The 19,632-nt window shown below is 33.9% G+C and overlaps 1 protein-coding gene across 4 annotated transcripts; it reads left to right on the forward strand.

Moving 5' to 3' along the window:
* Positions 1-5,997: 5,997 nt before the first annotated feature.
* On the forward strand, positions 5,998-13,705 carry LOC108985313 (protein TRIGALACTOSYLDIACYLGLYCEROL 2, chloroplastic-like). 4 transcript variants are annotated; one of them, XM_018957571.2, is made up of 7 exons: positions 6,010-6,080; positions 6,274-6,324; positions 6,418-6,980; positions 7,094-7,423; positions 8,409-8,524; positions 13,074-13,164; positions 13,267-13,705. In XM_018957571.2, the coding sequence occupies exons 3-7, from the start codon at positions 6,462-6,464 to the stop codon at positions 13,357-13,359; spliced, it is 1,149 nt and encodes a 382-aa protein (XP_018813116.1). In that variant the 5' UTR covers positions 6,010-6,080; positions 6,274-6,324; positions 6,418-6,461; the 3' UTR covers positions 13,360-13,705. The 4 variants fall into 4 exon arrangements, 3 of the variants coding, with proteins under 3 accessions (XP_018813114.1, XP_018813116.1, XP_035548147.1); XM_035692254.1 differs by lacking the exon at positions 6,010-6,080 and adding an exon at positions 6,154-6,177 and having other exon boundaries at positions 13,267-13,589; XR_004802005.1 differs by lacking the exon at positions 6,274-6,324 and having other exon boundaries at positions 5,998-6,080; positions 6,349-6,980; positions 8,398-8,524; positions 13,267-13,589.
* The last annotated feature ends 5,927 nt before the right edge of the window (positions 13,706-19,632 follow it).

Raw genomic sequence — 19,632 nt, forward strand, 5'->3', positions numbered from 1 at the left:
GCAATTTAATACCCTTCCTTAGTCTTATACTCATTAAAAGCATTTCGCTTTTCTTTTGCCATTGCATTTGTAGCACTCACACCCGAGGGATAAACCAATAATATTTTAATAGTGTTATCCAGTCACTCAAGTAGCTTGTTCTTCCCGTTGAACATTCTTCTTGGAATCTCCAGTCATGAAGGTTGGATTGTTGCTACCAGTGACCTAATTAATGGGATGTGCGTATAACTTTCGACTTTGCTAGTCCTTTCGTCGAAGGCTCTGCTAGGTTATCTTTAGACTTTACATATTCTAAAGTTAGGTATCCATTTTTTATTAGGTAGCGTATTGTAGAGTCTCATACTCAAATGTCTCCTTTTATGATTAAAGTGTTTATTATTACAAACACTTATCACAACCTGATTGTCACAAAGAACAAAAATAGTTGGCGTTGACTTTTTAACTAGTGAAATTTCTAACAATAAATTCTTAATTCACTCTACCTCATATCAAAGAGTATCCAAGGCTATTAATTCAACCTCCATAGTGGATTGTGAAATCACAGCCTACTTAGAAGATCTCCAAGCCACAGTTGCTCCACCAAGAGTGAAAATATATCCACTCATTCCCTTACGATCTACTATGTCAGTTATCCAACTAGCATCACTGTATGCTTCTAATACATTGGGATATCCAGAATAATGAATGTTACATGCCATGATTTCTCTCAAATACTTAAGAATTATGTCAAATGCATTCCAATGAAAATCATCAGGCCCAATAGTATATCTGTAAAGACTACTCACTGCATATGAAATATCAAGTCTAGTAGAATCAGCAATATACAACAGCATACCAATAATTTAGGAATATCTTAGTTATGACACAAGATCTCTAAAATTCTTACTTAACTGCAAACATAGATCAAGAGAAGTGAGTACTAATAGGTTTGTATTCAAATATCTCAGACTTCTTAAGAGTCTTTTCAATATAATGACATTGATTTATACTAATAGTATTACAAGATCTCATTAACTTAATACCAAGAATTATTCGTGCCTCACCAATGTCTTTCATGTCAAAGTTCTTAGATAGAAAATTTTTAATATCAAGAAGAATATTTATATTCATACCAAAGTTAAGAATAACATCAACGTGAAGACATAGCATTACACATGCACCATCAACTAATTTAATGTATAAACACTTATCACATTTATTTATCTTAAAATCATAAGATAAAATTATTTCATCAAACTTTTGGTGTCATTGTTAAGGGGCTTGTTTAAAACCATAGAGAGATTTAATAAGTTTACAAACTTTTTTTCTTGTCTTAGAACCATAAAACCCTCTAGTTGAACTATATATATTTCTTTTTTTAGATCGCCATTAAGGAAGACGGTCTTAAAGTCTATTTGGTAGACCTTAAGTTTATAGATTGTAACTAGAGAAATTAGAACTGGAGAATATGTATCAAAATAATCAATACCCTTTCTTTATGTAAAGTCCTTTGCAACCAGCCTAGTTTTGAATTTATCAATAGTACCATTATGCCTCAATTCCTTTTTAAAAATCCTTTTACATTCAATGACTTTACATTTAGGAGGAAGATCACATACATTCCAGGTTCCATTAGTTTTAAGTAATTCAATCTCATTATTTACTGTTTCTTTCTAGAAAATATAATCAATGAAAAGCATGACATCTTTGAAAGTCAAAGGATCTTCTTCCACAAAGTAAGTATAAAAATTATATCCAAAGTCATTTTTCATTCTCACTCGTTTTCCTTTTCCAAGTTCATTTTCTAATCCAAATGAACTTTAAGGGTTAGATAAAATGATAGGTTGATTACTGGTGGAAGAAAAACTTAATGTAGTTAAAGACTTTTCTACTTTTTTCTCAAAGGAAATAAATCTTCAAACAATGTTGCATTCCTAGACTCCATGATGGTGTTGGGATCAATAACTCGGACTTCTAATTTGATAATCAAAAACCTATATGTAGAATTATGTCTAGCATACCCAATGAATACTGGATCTACTGTACTGGGACCTAGTTTTATTTTCTTAATTTTTGGAACATTAGCATTTGCTAGACAACCTCAAACTCCAAAGAAAATAATATTGGGTATTCTACTCTTTCAGAGTTCATTCGGTGTCTTGTAAGATCCCTTAAATGGTATTGTATTCAAGATAAAACAAGATGCAAGTATTGCTTCCCCCCACCATTACTCAGGTAGGCCGAAACTAGAGAGTATGCATTTGACTATATCTACCAAGGTTCTATTTTTTCTTTAAGCAACACCATTAGATTTAGGAGAATATGGAGTTGTTTCCGCATTTATAATATCATTCTCCTCACAATATTGAACCAATTGATTAGAGAAGTATTCACCTCCTTTACTAAACCTGATAATCTTAATTTTTCTCTCTAATTAGGTTTCAACTTCAGTTTTATAGATGACAAACTTATTAAAATATTCATCTTTTGATTTCATCAAGTAAACATAAAAAAAAAAAAATTGTACATATCATATATAAAAGTAATGAAGTATTTATTACCATCTTTTGAAGAGACATCATTTAAATAGCAACCATAACTATGAATTAATTCAAGGAGTGAAGAATTGCTTACAATAGATTAAATGGTTTTCTAGGCTGTTTAGATTGAACACATACTAAAATTTTTCATCCAAATCAACAGAAACTTTTGAAATAATCTCTAAATCCATTATTCTTTTAACATTATGATAATTAACATGACCTAATATAACATATCATATTGAAGAGGAATATGTAGGAAATACCGTTCATCGGTTTCAACGGAGTTGGTCCCAGAAAGTAGGGGTGGGCAGCGGGGCCCTGCACCCTACTGACTCGCCCTGTTCGCTATTATTTTGTGTAAAAAGGAGGTAACGCTATTATTAATAAAGATGCTAAATCCGGGGCTAATGATAATTCTAAATCTTTTTTTCGAGTCTTTCAATCTACCAAAATCAACTTGGGAGACAGACTATAAACTTTTATATTTTTTCTGGTTTGATGGGCACACAATTTTTTCAACTCAGGCCTCGGTTGTTTTTACAATACATCTCATCTAATCTAATCATTATAGTTTTCCTAAATTTTCACACAAAATAAAATAAACAATTCAACTTTTTCAAATCTTAAAACAATAATAATATTAAAAATATATATTATAACAATATTTTATTCAATTTTTAACTTTTATCTTAATTCATCTTGTCTTATCTGTGAAAACAAACGAGGCTAATTAATGCCAATGAAGTTAGAAAATGGCTAATGTTATAAAAAAATATATTGCATTGGATTAAATAAATTATCATAAGAATAACTTTGATCTACAGTAACTTGGGATCTGGTGAGTTATTGTAGTTCAATCAAAGAGTCGTGCTACACCCACCAAAGATGGGTCCCAATAAGGCCATTTGGCCTTTTTATTTTTTTCATTCATTTGTTTTTATATCCTTACACATTTTTTAAAAATTTACAGCTTCATTTAAAAATATTTTCTTAATCATTAAGTAAAAATAAAAATAAAAATTTGTCTGGACAACTAACATTTTTGTTTGGGGTGGGCAGCGGGGCCCCTCACTGTGTTGCCTCGCCCCCATTCACCCCACCTCACACTTATATATTTTATTATATAAATATATATTTATACTATACATTTATAAATATTTATTATTTGTACTATATATAAATATAGTAATATGTATTAAGTATAATGCTTACTTAATATTTTGTATAAGTTGTAGTTTAGTAGGGTGACCCTTTTATTGATTAACAATACAATACAAGAGTATCACATTGTTTAAGTATAAAGCTTGTATTATGAAGGTAATCTATAAAAATATCACCCTACTACACTACAATTTACACAAAATATACACTAAAAGTTTTTAAATTATAGTTATATTTACAAATTTAAATTTACAATTTGGATAAAAAAATGTGTTTTTATTACTTTTGTATCCAGAAATAATTTTTGGATCTAATGGACTGTAATCTATTATTGAAGTGGGCGAGACCGAGACGGATTGAGAGTCAGCTTTGCCTCTCAGCATGTGGGGACGGGGATGAAAACCCCACCCCCGACCCATGCGGGTGGGGGGCGGGAAAGGTGCTGCCCGCGCCATACAGTGCGGGGAAGCCCCCCCCGGTAGTGTATGGTGCCGGCAGCACCCCTAAATTTTTCATTCAACCAAATACTATTTTATTATTACTCTCATCCAGAAACACTCTCTCTCTCTTCTCTTGATTTTTCCGCTTATGTTTTCCACTTAAATAGTTGTTTTCCGTCGGTTTCTTGCTCCATTGTTTCCTTTTCTCTCATTTCCCCCCTCATCTCGTAGCATCTCTGTTTCCCCCTCGATTTCTTTCTTGGCCAACGTCTCCCTCGATTTTCCTATGTCTCGGTTTCCTTATCTCGGTTCCCCCAACAAATTGAAACAAATGAACCTAGAATGCATCCCACATATTCATGTAGGGGTGCTACTCACCCTTTATGGCGGGGCTGCCCCTTCCTCGCACCCCACCCCACATGGGGCGGGAGGTGGGGTTTTCACCCCTGTCCCTTGCCCCGGTGGGCAGGGTGCAGGGAGGATTCCCAATCCCCCCCGCCTCCGTCTACTTAAAAAAACTCTACATTTTACTTGGTTTAAAAATTATTTTTAACTCTAAAATTAATTAAAAATATATTTATAGACCCAAATTATAAATTTAAAATTTTTAAATATGACTATAATTTAAAAATTATGTAATTTTAAAATTTGCTAATCCATATTTAGTGTAAATTATAGTGTATTAGTTTTTAAACTATATAGTTTTTAAATTTGTCAGTACATATTTTGTGAACAAGTCTAATAAATTGTAATATATATTTATATATACACAATTTATAAAATATAAGTGGGGGTAGGGTTGGGCCCTCTCTCGCTAGGGGCCCTAGATGCGGAATGGGGGCCCTGCCCCTGCAAGGGCGGAGCTGGGTTGCCCGCCCTGCCATGCAGGGGGGCGGGAGCGGGGCTAGGGGTGTATATTCAAACCGGAAAACCGATCCGGACCGATTTTGAATCGGTCCGGTCAGGAACTGGTTCTTAGAATGTGAAAACCGGCCGGTTCCGGTTTTAGGATTTTTCGGACAAACCGGACCTATTGATAAAAAATATATATAAAAAATAATATTTGTATTATTGTATATATAACTTTTATACATAATATTATATATATATTAATATATATAAGTTTTATATATTATGTATAATTATAAATTTTTATCTGAAATTTTTATATATAATATATATAATTATATATATTCATATATGAAATAATTTCTTATTATAATTTATAAAATGTTAATACTAAATCACTAAAAATTTATAACTAATATTAATAGTCTAATATAGACTAATGACTATAGTTATACTTATAATTAATACTACAAGTTTTTACTAAAAGTTTATAACTAATACTAATATTAAATATATAGTTTGTAACTAATACTAATATATAACTTATAACTATAGCAATAGTCTAATATTAATACTATTATATAGTCTAATATATTAATAAAAGTATAAAACATTTTTTTTTAAATCAATTTTTTTTTTATAAACAAATTTTTAATGACAAATTGTGAAACTTATATTTTAAAAAAATCGAAAAATCGGATTGGACCGGATTGGAAACCGGAAGTACTGGTTTAGGAGGGTAACTGGTGCGTAATCGATTTTGAAAAATATAAAACCGATACATATCGGTTCGATCCTAAATTTTATTTAAAATCGGATCGATTACGCCCCTAGGCGGGCCGGACTGGGGCAGAGCACCCCGCTGCTCACCCCTATGTCCATGTTCCAAATACCAAACAAATGGGTGGCCCCATTTTCAATATACAAATGAATTGACTAATATGCCCCTCAACATCTCCCAAATAGACGTCCAACATTTTGTATATTTTGGTAAAATTGGAAGCTGGGTTGGCCTTGTTGTCCCATGTGCGCGAAACAAAGCCCATAGAGCCAGACCTGGACAAAAAAGTTAGCACAAGAACTCTGACTCCCCAAAACCTAGCTCGAGGTAACCTTACCTCTGTTCAGCTGATCTTATTGCTATTGATTTGCTAACTTGATGCCAGTTTTTTCGTCAATGTTGGAAACAAGAACAATGGAATCTAGTAAAAATGTTGCATATAATCTTTGTTTCAATATATTAGTTGAATCTTCGTTGTTTTTCGCATATCCTTATTGCAACTGTTGATATTTTTTTCTAGGTTTTTTTTGTTTCATTGGTATAGCTCTCTTGAGGTCTCATCACTCTTAAGGTATACAATAAAACTCCTTTTCAGGCTGTTAGAAGTGATTCAAGAAGTTTGCAGTGAGCATAGGTATTACCGAGAAATTTTCTGCTGTTGCAGTAGGCTATTGGTGAATCGTTTCTCCGTTTGAAATCTTGCAAAGAATGGTTGGGAAACATTTGGTTCAGGTCTCCACATGCCCAACAGTGCTGTCTTCATCATTAATTACCCTCCCGCATGGTTCTTCAAATTGCTTGCCTTGTCTTCCCTCAAGACCACGAATGAAATTCACAAGGGTAAGAGCTATGTCTTCTGATGCAGCACATAGCCAGCCATCCTCTTCTTCAGATAAAAAGAATCCACTTGCAGTTGTTTTGGACGTTCCTAGAAATATTTGGAGGCAAACATTACGGCCTCTGAGTGATTTTGGGTTTGGCCGAAGGAGCATTTGGGAAGGTGGGGTTGGGTTGTTTTTAGTGTCTGGTACAGTTCTTTTGGCACTCAGCTTGGCTTGGTTGAGGGGGTTCCAAATCCGATCCAAATTCAGGAAGTACTTGGCTGTTTTTGAATTTTCCCAGGCTAGTGGTATTTGCACAGGAACACCGGTGAGGATTAGGGGCGTAACTGTGGGCAATGTCATCGGTGTTAATCCATCCTTGAAAAGTATTGAAGCAGTTGTTGAGGTTTGTATCAATGCCATTTTCTTGTTATGAATATGTAATTTTCCTCTGTTTCCATCTTACAATTAAATCGGTGATGTGGTCCAGATTTCTATTTATCTTATTTTATTTTGTAGGTTGAAGATGATAAAATTTTTATTCCTCGAAATTCACTGGTTGAAGTGAACCAGTCAGGTCTTCTCATGGAAACTATGATTGATATTACACCTCGAGATCCAATCCCAACACCTTCAGTGGGGCCTCTTGACCCAGAATGTGTTAAAGAGGGTCTTATTTTATGTGAGAGGCAAAAGATGAAGGGATATCAAGGAGTAAGTTTGGATGCATTAGTTGGGATATTTACCCGTCTAGGACGGGAAGTGGAGGAAATTGGTGTTGCCAATACTTATTTGCTTGCTGAACGAGTATCTTTAGTTATTGAGGAGGCAAAGCCACTGCTTACAAAGGTGTGATGTGCCCTTGTGATTTTATGTTCAATTTATGTGTGCCTATTCTTATGCATAAATCTTTGAATTGGGTAACCATATCCTGTTGAAAATGTCAACCAGGTTTATACTTTAGAAATAACCAAGTAGATATTCGATTATTTTAAGCCATATGCATTTATTCCTGCACTATCATTTTTTAGCAAAAACTGAATTCCTCTGGAAGCTTTCCTTGTTAATTTGTCGCAACTTAATATGATGTTTGTGGAAGAGGCAGGATTCAAACCTACGTAGAAAAACTTCAGCAGATTACAGTTTGTTGCTTTTGACCACTCCGCCACTCTCCCCTTCCTGGGCTGAGCCCCCCTCAATCGATGGGTTCTAAGAAGGATTCACATGTGTATAAATTTTGCTGTTGCAAGAATGTGGCTGATGCCTTTTTTGCAGTTGGTTTAAATCCAAAAAGAAAAAATCTTCCAAATTTTTTTTTTATGAGTAAAAAAAGAAATCCAAATTAAATGTAAGAAATTCATTTAGTCATGATATATGCTGGGAAAAAATTCAAATTTTATGTATGAAGTTCATCTAGGAAGTTTCTTTAACTACAATTTTTAAATTAGATGCAAACCCATTAGGTGGTGTGCCATGTTTTCAAAGTTTTGACTTGGAGAAATATGAGTTCTCAGTTGACATTATTGGTCAGAGTAGGTCCCATGGATATTTAAATCCTTTTGATCTGCTTTCACTTTAAATTAACATGGATTTGAGCATACATTTTCCTCCTAAACCAACATCCAAATTTGCTGGAAGCGGCTCCATGTCATTGGGTCAGAGAGAACCACATCATGTCATAGTTTCCCCATACCTCAGATAAATAGATAATGTAATTTTAAAAGGTGCCAAAGATACATGTAAATGCTATGTAAATGGGGTTATATTGAATTTTTTCTAGATACATAATGTATTCTCATGCAGAGTTATTTGATTTGTTGTAGTGATGTCTCAGATCAAAGCCATGGCTGATGATGTTCAACCTTTACTGGCTGAAGTTCGTGACAGTGGTCTGCTAAAGGAAGTTGAGAATCTTACTAGAAGCCTTACACAAGCTGCTGAGGATCTAAGGTGAATTGTCACAACCTCTGCTTGCCATAACTTGAAGTGAGCATAGTTGCAAGGTTTGATATCACATCATTGCATCTTACAAGGTGTCAACTGTCAGTGCCTCTCCACACCCTCCGCCCTTCCCCAAACACACCACACACAAGGAGGGAGAGAGGAGGGAGGGGGGAGAGAGGGACAGATCTTGCCTCATGAGCTCAACACCTTCATCACACACCGTTGCATCTTACAAGGTGTCAACTGTCAGTGCCTCTCCACACCCTCCGCCCTTCCCCAAACACACCGCACACAAGGAGGGAGAGAGGAGGGAGGGGGGAGAGAGAGAGAGAGATCTTGCCTCGTGAGCTCAACACCTTCATCACTTTCTTTAGCATGATTCCACTTGTCATGCTAGTACATGATTCATAGATTTTATGATAAAGTCGTCAGTTGAAGTCAGGTTCGAAAATGAGATAAAATTCCATTCTGGATTAAACCATGCTTATGCCTCAAAAGAGACGCTTTTTTCAGTCGCTTTTTTGCTCTCATCATGCTATTGCTGCCACGAAAAATTTCATGAAGTGATGACCCTCAAGAAAACAAAGAGTTTAACTATGGTAACTCACCCTACTTCACATATTAGAAGATCAATCAGCTACACAGCTCTCCTTGAGCTAAATATGTGAAACTTATTTAGCTTTCCTTGTTCTGCTTGACTGTAGACATAATTCATGAGCAGCTAATTCTTGGCTTAATTTTGAACTACATATCAAGTTAGTCTGATCTTCATTTCGTTAGGGGGTGGGTAAAATATCACCTGGCCTGCCTGACCCCAAAGGGTATTTGTTGAAACTGGTCAATTATCAGATTGGTTGATTATCAACATGTGGCATGTTGTCTAGTTTTGAAAAGCATGTACCAACAAGGGTTGATAATGAGGGTGGGCACTTTGACACATGATATCTCAAACAACCCCTCCACCCCCATAGTAATACTTCGCACTTCCTACAAGTGTCCCTAATCCTCTCTTCTGCTTTTCATTTCCCATAGTTGGCCTTGGCCTAACCCATACTAGACACCCTCCCTCTCTGAACCTCGCCTCCACTTCACACCTTCTGTCCTTCTCTTTCCCTAGCATGCTGATTATCTTGTCATCTAAATCGTACATGGTGTGCTCGTTGAACTTGGAGGTGGTATCAGTGATGGAATGTGGGTCTATCTAGATTTGGATGAACTCACCTTTGATGACCATGGTATCTTCCTATACGGACACCAATGGCCTTTCCAAAGGCCTACATGAGGGCTTTGGTCTTGGACACCCTGTCACTACTATGGGCCTATTTGGGGTTGCTTTAAGGGTTTTAAAAAGTGTTTAAATAACCTTTAAAGCTCTTTAATGATAAATTAGGTTGTTTGGGTGTTACTGATTAAAGTACTTGTCAATCTCAAATAAGCTGAAAAGTAAGTTTGATTATTTTCCTTGAATGTGCTTTTCTGGATAATGCGGAACGTAATTCCAATTTTAAAAAAAGATTGTCAATAGGCAAAAATACCCATAAAACTTTCAGATAATTACAGCTTTGTTCTTTGATCTTATCACATGCACGTCGCTACAACTTTCAAATGACCTTTTATGTCATTTCTGCCTCGAAAAGAAATTTTTTATATTGTTTCCAAACAAATGTAACATGTTTGAAAGTGCTTTAGACATATGGCTACCAAATAGTAAATAGTTTTTTAATGGTAGAGCTTATTAATTTTTTTTTTTTTATAAGTTAGTAAAGCTTATTACTTAAACAACTATAAGCCTTAAGCTAAAAGCTATATTACCCACTGCAATCCCAAACATTCTCTGTGCTACTATGCCATGCCATCAAAGGATCACCCATTTCCACCCCAAATCTGTCCCTCCAATACAATCTGAGAATGGATCGCCCAAGAAAGTCAAGGGAAACCGGAAAACCTAACTTGTCGACCAGCCAAGCCAAAATGAGGCAGTTTTTGTGATTCAGCTTAGTTTGGTCACTTAGGTTAGTTGGAGCAGGTCAGAGGTGGATTCTGTCTATTCGCCCTGTCAGTTCTAATGTTGGAAACCGGCCGATACAATCTAAGGGGTTGAGGCTCACCCTGTTAATTTAATGTAGGGTATGACAATGGATTGGGAAGCCCTCTCCCAACCACTAGTCCATTATGATATCTTATCCTCAACCTCACTTGGGTTTGGGAAGTGAATCCCAAACCCAGTCCCATGTAATATATATTTAGAAACCTAGAAGCAAAGTACAAACAAATAAATTAAGTGAAAAGTACAAAAAAAACAAAATTGGATGTGCAAATCCTCATTCCATAGAATTTATTTGAAGGGAAAAGAAACTATAAAAAAATTTGGGGGAAGTGGTAAAGAACTGATGAAATGTAGCTTACTTTTCTTTTCTAAGCCAATAATTTATAGTTTCAGAGTTCATACCAATTTTGAAAATGTGAACATCTGGAGATGAAATTGGTTTGGTTCCCTCTGTTTTTGAGCAGTTTCAAGACTGAACCGAACTGATCTTTTCCATGTTTATGAACCCTGAAACCAACTGAGAGTTTTCGGTTCAGTCCATATTTAGTTTTCGAAATTTGGTTTTACTGGGATGGTTCGGTTTGGGCTTTTTTTTTTTTGTCATGGTTGGTTTTGCGGCCCAAATGTATAATTTTTTAGCGCAAATATTAATTGTATAATATATATAGTATATAAAAATATTAAAAGATAAAATAATTACACATGGTTTGGGTTCGGTTCAATCCTTTCCAAGGTGAAAAATACATACCCCAGACCAACCAGAACACTTTGAAAAAAAAAAAAACTTGAAGTGTAAAACGAAACCAACTGGGCTAGGCCAAAAACTGGACCAAGCCATGCAACACCAGTTGGTCTGTTTGGTTTTCCTGTTTTTATGAACAATCCTACAAACATCTATAAATGAAAAAAATATTTAAATATTTTAAAAATGAGGAAAAAGGTCTCCTGGTTTAGAAGAGGGCACATGTGTGGCTTTAGAAGAAGTTTGCACAAATTCATGCCAGCTGCCAAAGCACAATATGTATCATTGGCCAAAGGAAGTTAAAATTCTATGGATAACCCTAGTTTTGGTATGTAATAGTAGTAAAATAACATGAGCGATCTAGCCATGGTTTTGTGATTTCAAGTTTGCTCTATTCTCTTAGCTTGGGGTTGTAAGTATAAATATAATTCACTTTTGTTTGAGTACCTTATGGTCTAAAGCCAAAACCTGCCACAACCACAATCAACCTATTGATATTGGAAGAGCCAAAAGATTGGGAGAAGCTCTAGACTAGCATTGTGCTATGCTAGTCTAGCAGTGAAAAGGAAAGGTTGAATAAAACTCTTAATGAGTTCACATAAAATGCATATTTATCTATAGGAGCACCTAGAAGAACTCTACCTATGTGTGTAAAGCCAACCGGTTTTGTTAGGCTTGGTAAAGCCACCTATAGCACTCATGAAGTTGGGGTAACGCATGTGGCCAATAATGTGCAGTTGGAAAAAGAAACAGAAATATATATGTTGATATGTGTTAGTTTGTGAGTTCTATCAATAAGTATGATAGTTCAAGGACATAATGGTTGTAGAGCATAAGTAATAAGCTCTATTATTAAAAAGCTATTTACTGTTTGGTAACTATGTCTAAAACACTTTCAAACATGTTACAATTATTTCGAAACAATATAAAAAAGTGTCTTTTGAGGTAGAAATGACAAAAAAAAGTCATTTGAAAGTTGTGGTGTCGTGCATGTGATAAGATCAAAGGGCAAAGTTGTAATTATCTAAAAGTTTTATGGGTATCTTCGCTCATTGATAGTCTTTTTTTTAATTGGAACTACGTTTCACATTATTTGAAAAATCACGTTTGAGGAAAAGTAACAAAATGATGTTTTTTCTCAAATGGACTTTTTAGCTTATTTGAGATTAAAAAGTACTTTAATATGTAACACCCAAACAAACTAATTTTATTGTTAAAGAGCTTTCAAGTACTTTTTAAGACCCCTAACGCAACCCCAAACAGGCCCTAAATTTTCTCAAAATTGTTCCACTTCTTAACCAGGTTTTACAAAAGAGTATAATACTTACAATATAATTATTAGTAGGAATATGACAAAGAAAATAAAATTATTTTGGGAAATCTAATCCTTTTGAGTTGGATTAGATAACAGGGGAAACCCGAGCTTTCCTGTCCTTAGTTTTCTGTTACTTAGCTTTGTATGATATTGTCCAAATTTTACTCTTAAGCTTGTTCAAATACCCATCTGATTATAATAAATGTGAGTTCTCAGCATGCCCCAGATGAAGCAAGGACTCATCTACTGTTATTATGAAATTTAAGATTTCAATTATGTTCTCCACCCCCCCACCTTCCCCCGCTCACACACAGTACTTATGATGGTTGAGGTTATATGTTTCTGCAGAAGGGTGAATTCATCAATTATTATTATTATTATTTTAAAAGTAAAAATATTGTATATATTAAAAGGAGAAACACTTATTTGAGATTAAAAAGTGTTTCTGCAGAAGGGTGAATTCATCAATTATGACCCCTGAGAACACTGAGCTGATTCAAAAGTCCATTTACACCCTGATTTTTACCTTGAAGAACGTTGAGGTAAGATCCTATTCGTGCCTCAGTTTACTTTACTAATTGTGGAAGCTGAGTAATTTTTGTGCAAATCGGGTTTCCATTTTTTTCTTCTTTTAAACAATGCAGAATATAAGCTCTGATGTTTTGGGATTCACGGGTGATGAGGCTACAAGACGGAATTTAAAATTGCTCATCAAGTCCCTAAGTAGGCTATTGTGAAGACATTTAGGTGGTGGTGGTGGAAATAATCTTGTAGCTTACAGCAGTAAATTAAAAACACTATCCTCCATTTATCATTGTGGAGAGAAACCGTAGTGTTTGCTTCTTATGGCCTTTCGTGTATCTTGTTCGCACGGAAGCGCTCAATGGTATTATTCTACATGCAGCAATCTCTTGTCTCGGCGGAAATTTTAATACAGGTTTTGTTTTGTTGACTGCTTTTCCTTTCCTTCACTAGAATTAAAAACGTGGATGACTTTCTGAGGAATCTGTGTTGCTATATTAAGAAAGAAACTAGTGGTGCACTTGCACAATATGCAATAAAAAATTATTCATTTTTAAATTATATTTTATTTATTAACTTGATTGTGAAGTTGTTTGAACATGATTTCTTTTGCTACTAATTTTAATATATACTGTATAAATGGAAGATTAACTGTTTCAACCTTTACAAGTATTTTAGATTTATGGTCTCTAAATACAGGAATGGATTTGTCTCAACAGGAGCAAAAAATTATTGCTTCAGAAATTATCTGTAGAGGAAAGAATACAAATGTTCTTGACATTATTAATTTATGATAATCTTATGTGTGATGAGAATTAGAGACCTTTCTCTCAAAAGTCTATCAATCTCTATCTCTCTGGGACTTCTCTCTCTCTCCTCAAGCTCTCTCTCATCGTGCTTCCTTCGGGCGAGATTGAGATGGAGGGGTTGGGGCAAGAACGAGTTCACTTAGTGAATCCAGTTTGCCACATAGGGTGTAGGGTGTGTGATAGTGAATAGTGGTTGATTGGTAGATTAATTAGATTCCTTTCAAATTATGTATTTAACTCAATAAAGAGAAAACGAAATGTTATGTATGTAAGGAAACGAAGTGTTCTTGGTCTTTCAAATTCCATGATCTCTTACATTATTTTAAATTTATGATTATTTAACATATGAATGGACAATATGGCTCAACAGAAACATAGTTGCAAAAATTATAAATCTTATAGATAGATTGGCAAATAGGTTTAGCTTGGAGGGACCGTTTGTTTCCAGGTGTTCCACTTCTGTTTGATGAAAGCTTATGGATATTTCTCATGCTAATGGTTCCTATCAAGTTTCAACTGTAGTTTAAGATTGTGACCAACTTGTAGCCCTACAAAATTAGGGAGGCTAGATAGTTTCTACACTACAACTTTTATGAACATGAACTCGTTAGCTGGCAAATGTGTTTGTGTTATCAGCTTTTCCAAGTTTCTTTATACGCTTTCCCTTTGTAGGCTTTGTTATCAATGAAGAATGCTTCCCACTTTAGCAATTTTTTTTTTTTTTGCAAATAAATTAATAAAAAATTTATTTAAATTACTAAAATTAAAATTAAGTGAGTTATTAATGTGGAATCTGTAACTAATTTATTAAAAAAATATTTAATTATAATTATATTTATGATGTTGATAGTTATTACTTACTAACTTAAACTTTAGTATGCATGATTATTAATAATTTCCTATATTAAAAATTAAAATTCTAACATTTTATATATGCTTAATGAATATCAAATAATTTCATTGTAAATAAATTATTCATGCTTGCTTGCAATTTAGGTATTTAAAAACAAATTACCTAATTATTAATTACTTTAATTAAGTGTAAATAGTAAAGTATGTATGAATGTTTTATGTATTTACATATATTATCATATGATTTATAATATATTATTAATTAATAGCATATATTATTTTACATTTCATATAGTCGGTTGTAATCGATTAGATGAAAATTACATAATTAACTTATATAATTACTATATAAAAAAATATTATATATAAAAAAAAAATATTTCAAAAAATATATACACTAATTCGGTCGGTTTTGGTCCAGTCCAATCCAAAAATTACAGACCTCGGGACCGAAATTGACCACAAGAATTTTTTCAGTCCGGACTGAAAATTCTTCAGCCCTAGTTGTATGAATATTTTTGCTCATTGATAGTCTTATTTAAGATTGAAACTACATTCTACATTATTCAGAAAAGCAAATTTGATATTTTTCCTGAAACGTATTTTTAAGCTTTTTTATATTAAAAATTACTTTAATATGTAAACCCAATAATCTAATTTTATCATTAAAAAGTGTTTTAAGGTTATTTAAACACTTTTTACTATTCTTAACGCAACTGATCCAAATAGGCCATAAGTTCTTTAAGAACCACGTTTTTTTTTTTTTTTAACCACACGCGGTTCTTGAATGCAAGAGAGATGGTCATGCATCATATGCATAGAAGAAGTCTTTGTTTTTGTAAGTGCTTCTACATACCCTATTTTATTGCTTGCATCATGGCCCTTTTGTGGTTCTGATGCTTTGACATTAGCTGATAGAGATCAATAGCTAGGATTGCTACTGCTAATTATTTTGACGGAACGTCTATCATACTTATTGATAGAACTGGTGAACTAACACATATCAGTATATAGATTTCTATTTCCTTTTAACTTATTTTGACGGAAAATAATCATTTTGACTAGAAATAACTGACAATAAATAAGTAATTTTCTTGTAGTGCATGCTATAGATGGCTTTACCAAACCGGTCTAACTTTACACATAGGTAGAGTTCTTCTAGGTGCTCCTCTATGTAAATACACATTTTATATTATGCGAACTCATTAAGAATTTTAATTTGCTCAACCTTTCCTTTTCAGTAATGCAAGTCTAGCACTTGCACTATGCATGCTAATATCATCATCACCAACATGACTCTGTTTTTTCCCCACTGAACATATATAGGTTGGGTTTCTATTTCTTAGGTTTCGTTTGGATAGTGAAAGTGTTTCATCTCATATTATCTCATTATTACAACTTTCTCAAATTTTCAAACAAAATATAATAAACAATTCAACTTTTTCAATTTTCAAAATAATAATAATATTCTAATAATATTTTATTTAATTTTTAACTTTTATCTCAACTCATCTTATTTCATCTCACTATCTAAACGTCACCTTTAGAATCATCTCAAGTGTTATTGCCCCGTAGGCTTACGTATTTGCTTCCATGGGAACTTAGGACTTGAGAAGGGTTATTTGCCCGTAAGCTTGGTTCTTTACCCCTCACTCATGAAGAACATGGCATTTAGGTTTGTGTTTTCCTTCCTTGGGTATAATTTAGCTCTTAGGAATGGTTATGACCTGCTGGTGGGATTGTTTGTCTCCCCTTTGGGCACTTATCATGTGAAGGATTTTCATTCAGACTACGTAGGCTTACATTCTCCTTAGTCCTTGGTCCTTCCTATATAACATTGCACTTGGGCTTTTGGAAAGGGTAATCAATCTATTGATTTGTAGCAAAAGAGAACATAGGCTTGTGCTTACCTTCCCCCAAACTTGAGAATGGCTATCAATGCAAAGCCTATGGATCATTGGATGGCCTGGCCCCAGGGAAATATTACCATTGTAAACCATCTTGGTCATACACGCCATTTTATATTTCCATTTAGGAGGACAACAGCTCGCCTGACTAGCCATCTTGTGCCTCTTTTGATGTCTTGCACCAAAGAAAGAATTGATGTCCATAAACTTCGAACCTTTCTAGCAACACAACCTGAAATCATGAAATGATTGAATTTGGCCCTAAAACAATATATTAGGCCATATGGATGAACCATACAAAAGATTCCAACACAAGTTCATTATAGGGAGAGCTTTTAAACATTTTGGAAGTTCCTAAATTCCCAAACAACCTTCCTCTAATGGCTTGGAAGCACTCTCCCAAGTAAACCCATAGATCTATCTCCCTAGAAAAGATTAGATAATCGATTAATTAAAGAAATACTTTTAAAAGGAACATGCAATATTGAAAGCATGTGGATAGACATTTATTGCTAACGCACGTTTAATAAACACAAGATTTCCTCCAGTTGACAATAACCTATGCTTCCAACTCGCAAGCTTCTTCTTAATCTTTGAAATCAAAGGATAAATCATACTACTAGTTACCAAATAAGAACAAGGTTCATGTGCCAAGTGTAAGAATGGGTATTATAAGACTCTAAATATGGTAGAAGACCATCTATTCATTAAAGGAAGTGATAAGAATTATACGCAATGAATATTTTATGGAGAAGATAAACTATGGAATGGATATAACGTTCGTGACAATACTAATGAGAATGTCTGGGTATAAAATGTTGATGATGTTAAAGAAATGTTAGTTGATATTTATATGGGAACATTTATGGATGCTAATGTAGAAGAATTTTCCACCAACCAAGGTCCTACATTGGCAGGGTCGGGAAATAGAAATTTTGAAGAGTCATAGGAAGATTCTCAACATCAACTTTATCCAAATTGTGTGAAATTTTCACAATTATCTTTCATTGTGAGGTTGCTCCATTTGAAGACAGTTAATAACTGGAGTAATAAGCCCTTTGATATGTTGATTGACCTGTTGAGAAAGACACTTTCCGATGGAGAAACGTTACCAAAGTCATACTATGAGGCAAAATAATTAAGCTCAAGGTTGGGCTTTAATTATGATAAGATAGAGGCATGCAAAAATGATTGCATGCTTTTATGGAAATAGCATATCGGTAGGCAAGAGTGTCCTATATGCAAAGAATCCAAATAGATTGAAAATGAAAGAAAAGACAAGAAAATTCCTCATAAGGTGTTGCGGCATTTTCCATTGAAGCCAAGGTACCAAAAATTGTTTATGTCAAAATAGATAGTTGCGGATATGAGGTTGCATAGAGAAGAACAAGTTCATGATTTGAATAATTTGAGGCATCCAACCTACTCTGTGGTTTGGAAAGAATTTGATAAATCACATTAATGGTTTGTTTAAGAATCTTGCAACATTTGACTTGGACTGATAATAAATGGTTTTAATCTATTCGGTAACATGATTATCTCACAGCGTGTGGTCAGTAATACTTATGTCGTACAACCTACCTCCTTAGAAGTAAATGAAAGATTTGTACTTCATAATGATCTTACTTATTTTTGAAATTAAGACATAATATGGACATCATACACATTGAGAAGAACATTTGTGATAATATGATAGGAACGATGAAGAATATCAAGGTAAAAGACAAATGATACAATCAAAGCACGAAAGAATTTGTATTAAATGGGTCTCAAGAAGGAACTACACTTAAAAGAGATGGTGGTTCTTATTTAATGTCACATGCACCCTACACATTTTCAAGTGATGAGAGAGAAAGTTTTTGTACTTGGATAGAATCTATAAAGTTCCCTAGCGGTTATGTTTCAAGTATTTCTCGGTGTGTGAACTTCGCTAATCATAGAATATCAGGAATGAAAAGTCATTATTGTCACAATTTTTTACAATGGTTACTCCATGTTGCAATCTGTGGGTACTTATGAAAAGATATAAGGATGAGATTGATTGAACTAAGTTTTTTTTTAAAGAATTATGTTCACGGATGTTAAATTTAGAGGTTTTGAAGCAACTAGAATGCAAGATTACCATCATTCTTCATGGAAGCAAGAAAACTCCACAATGAGCTTCAGTTGTATGTTTAATGTTCAAAATTGAATTAGATGTCATTTTGAGTAAATCTAATTATTTGTGGGGGACATACAGTGAGTAAAAGTTCTATTAAACTCTGTTTTGGGATGAGGTTAATTGATGATTTTGGTTGAAGGCTGACGAGCATAAAATTAGGCTTCAATATGCACTTAGTGATATGTTTGTGTTCATAAAATTCGCATTTGACGTTTTCTTGGGTTTACAATGTGTTTAATCATATCCTAAGGTCATAAATTTATTTATAATATAAAATACATGTAGTTTGTGAAGTCAGGTAAATTGTGAGGCCAAAATACAATTATTGAAAGTTTAGGGGGGGAATGCAATTTTTGAAAGTTGATGGGTTGTTTTGCTATTTTGCTGCTTTTGGAAGTCCATGAATTTTTTTTAATAATATTCTCATGATTAATTAGGAAGTCTCTAACCTTAGTATACATTTATTTCAACTTTTGAAGATTTCAATGTTTAAACTAAGGACAGTCTGTAAGTTAGCTTCTAGCTTACTTATTGTTTATGATAGTATGATGGATAATAAATGTTACAGTATGATTCAATGATTATGCCCTAAACTTTCATTGATATTTGAGATATTCATGTCATGATATTCTGTCATCTCTCATGAAGCATATATACATGTCATAAAACATGAGTCAAACATGTAAAATATTTTGTCACGAACCCAATGCTAGGATGGGGATTATCCTAGTAAAACTCTCATGTCCACTCTGGACGAAA

This window comes from Juglans regia, chromosome 7, assembly GCF_001411555.2.
Source record: "Juglans regia cultivar Chandler chromosome 7, Walnut 2.0, whole genome shotgun sequence".
NCBI lineage: Eukaryota > Viridiplantae > Streptophyta > Magnoliopsida > Fagales > Juglandaceae > Juglans > Juglans regia.

Coding starts and splice junctions, on each gene's coding strand:
- LOC108985313 (XM_018957569.2), top strand. CDS start 6,462: ATGGTTGGGAAACATTTGGTTCAGGTCTCCACATGCCCAACAGTGCTG. Junction 6,981..7,093: donor GTATTGAAGCAGTTGTTGAG/GTTTGTATCAAT, acceptor TTTATTTTGTAG/GTTGAAGATGATAAAATTTT. Junction 13,165..13,266: donor TTACCTTGAAGAACGTTGAG/GTAAGATCCTAT, acceptor TAAACAATGCAG/AATATAAGCTCTGATGTTTT.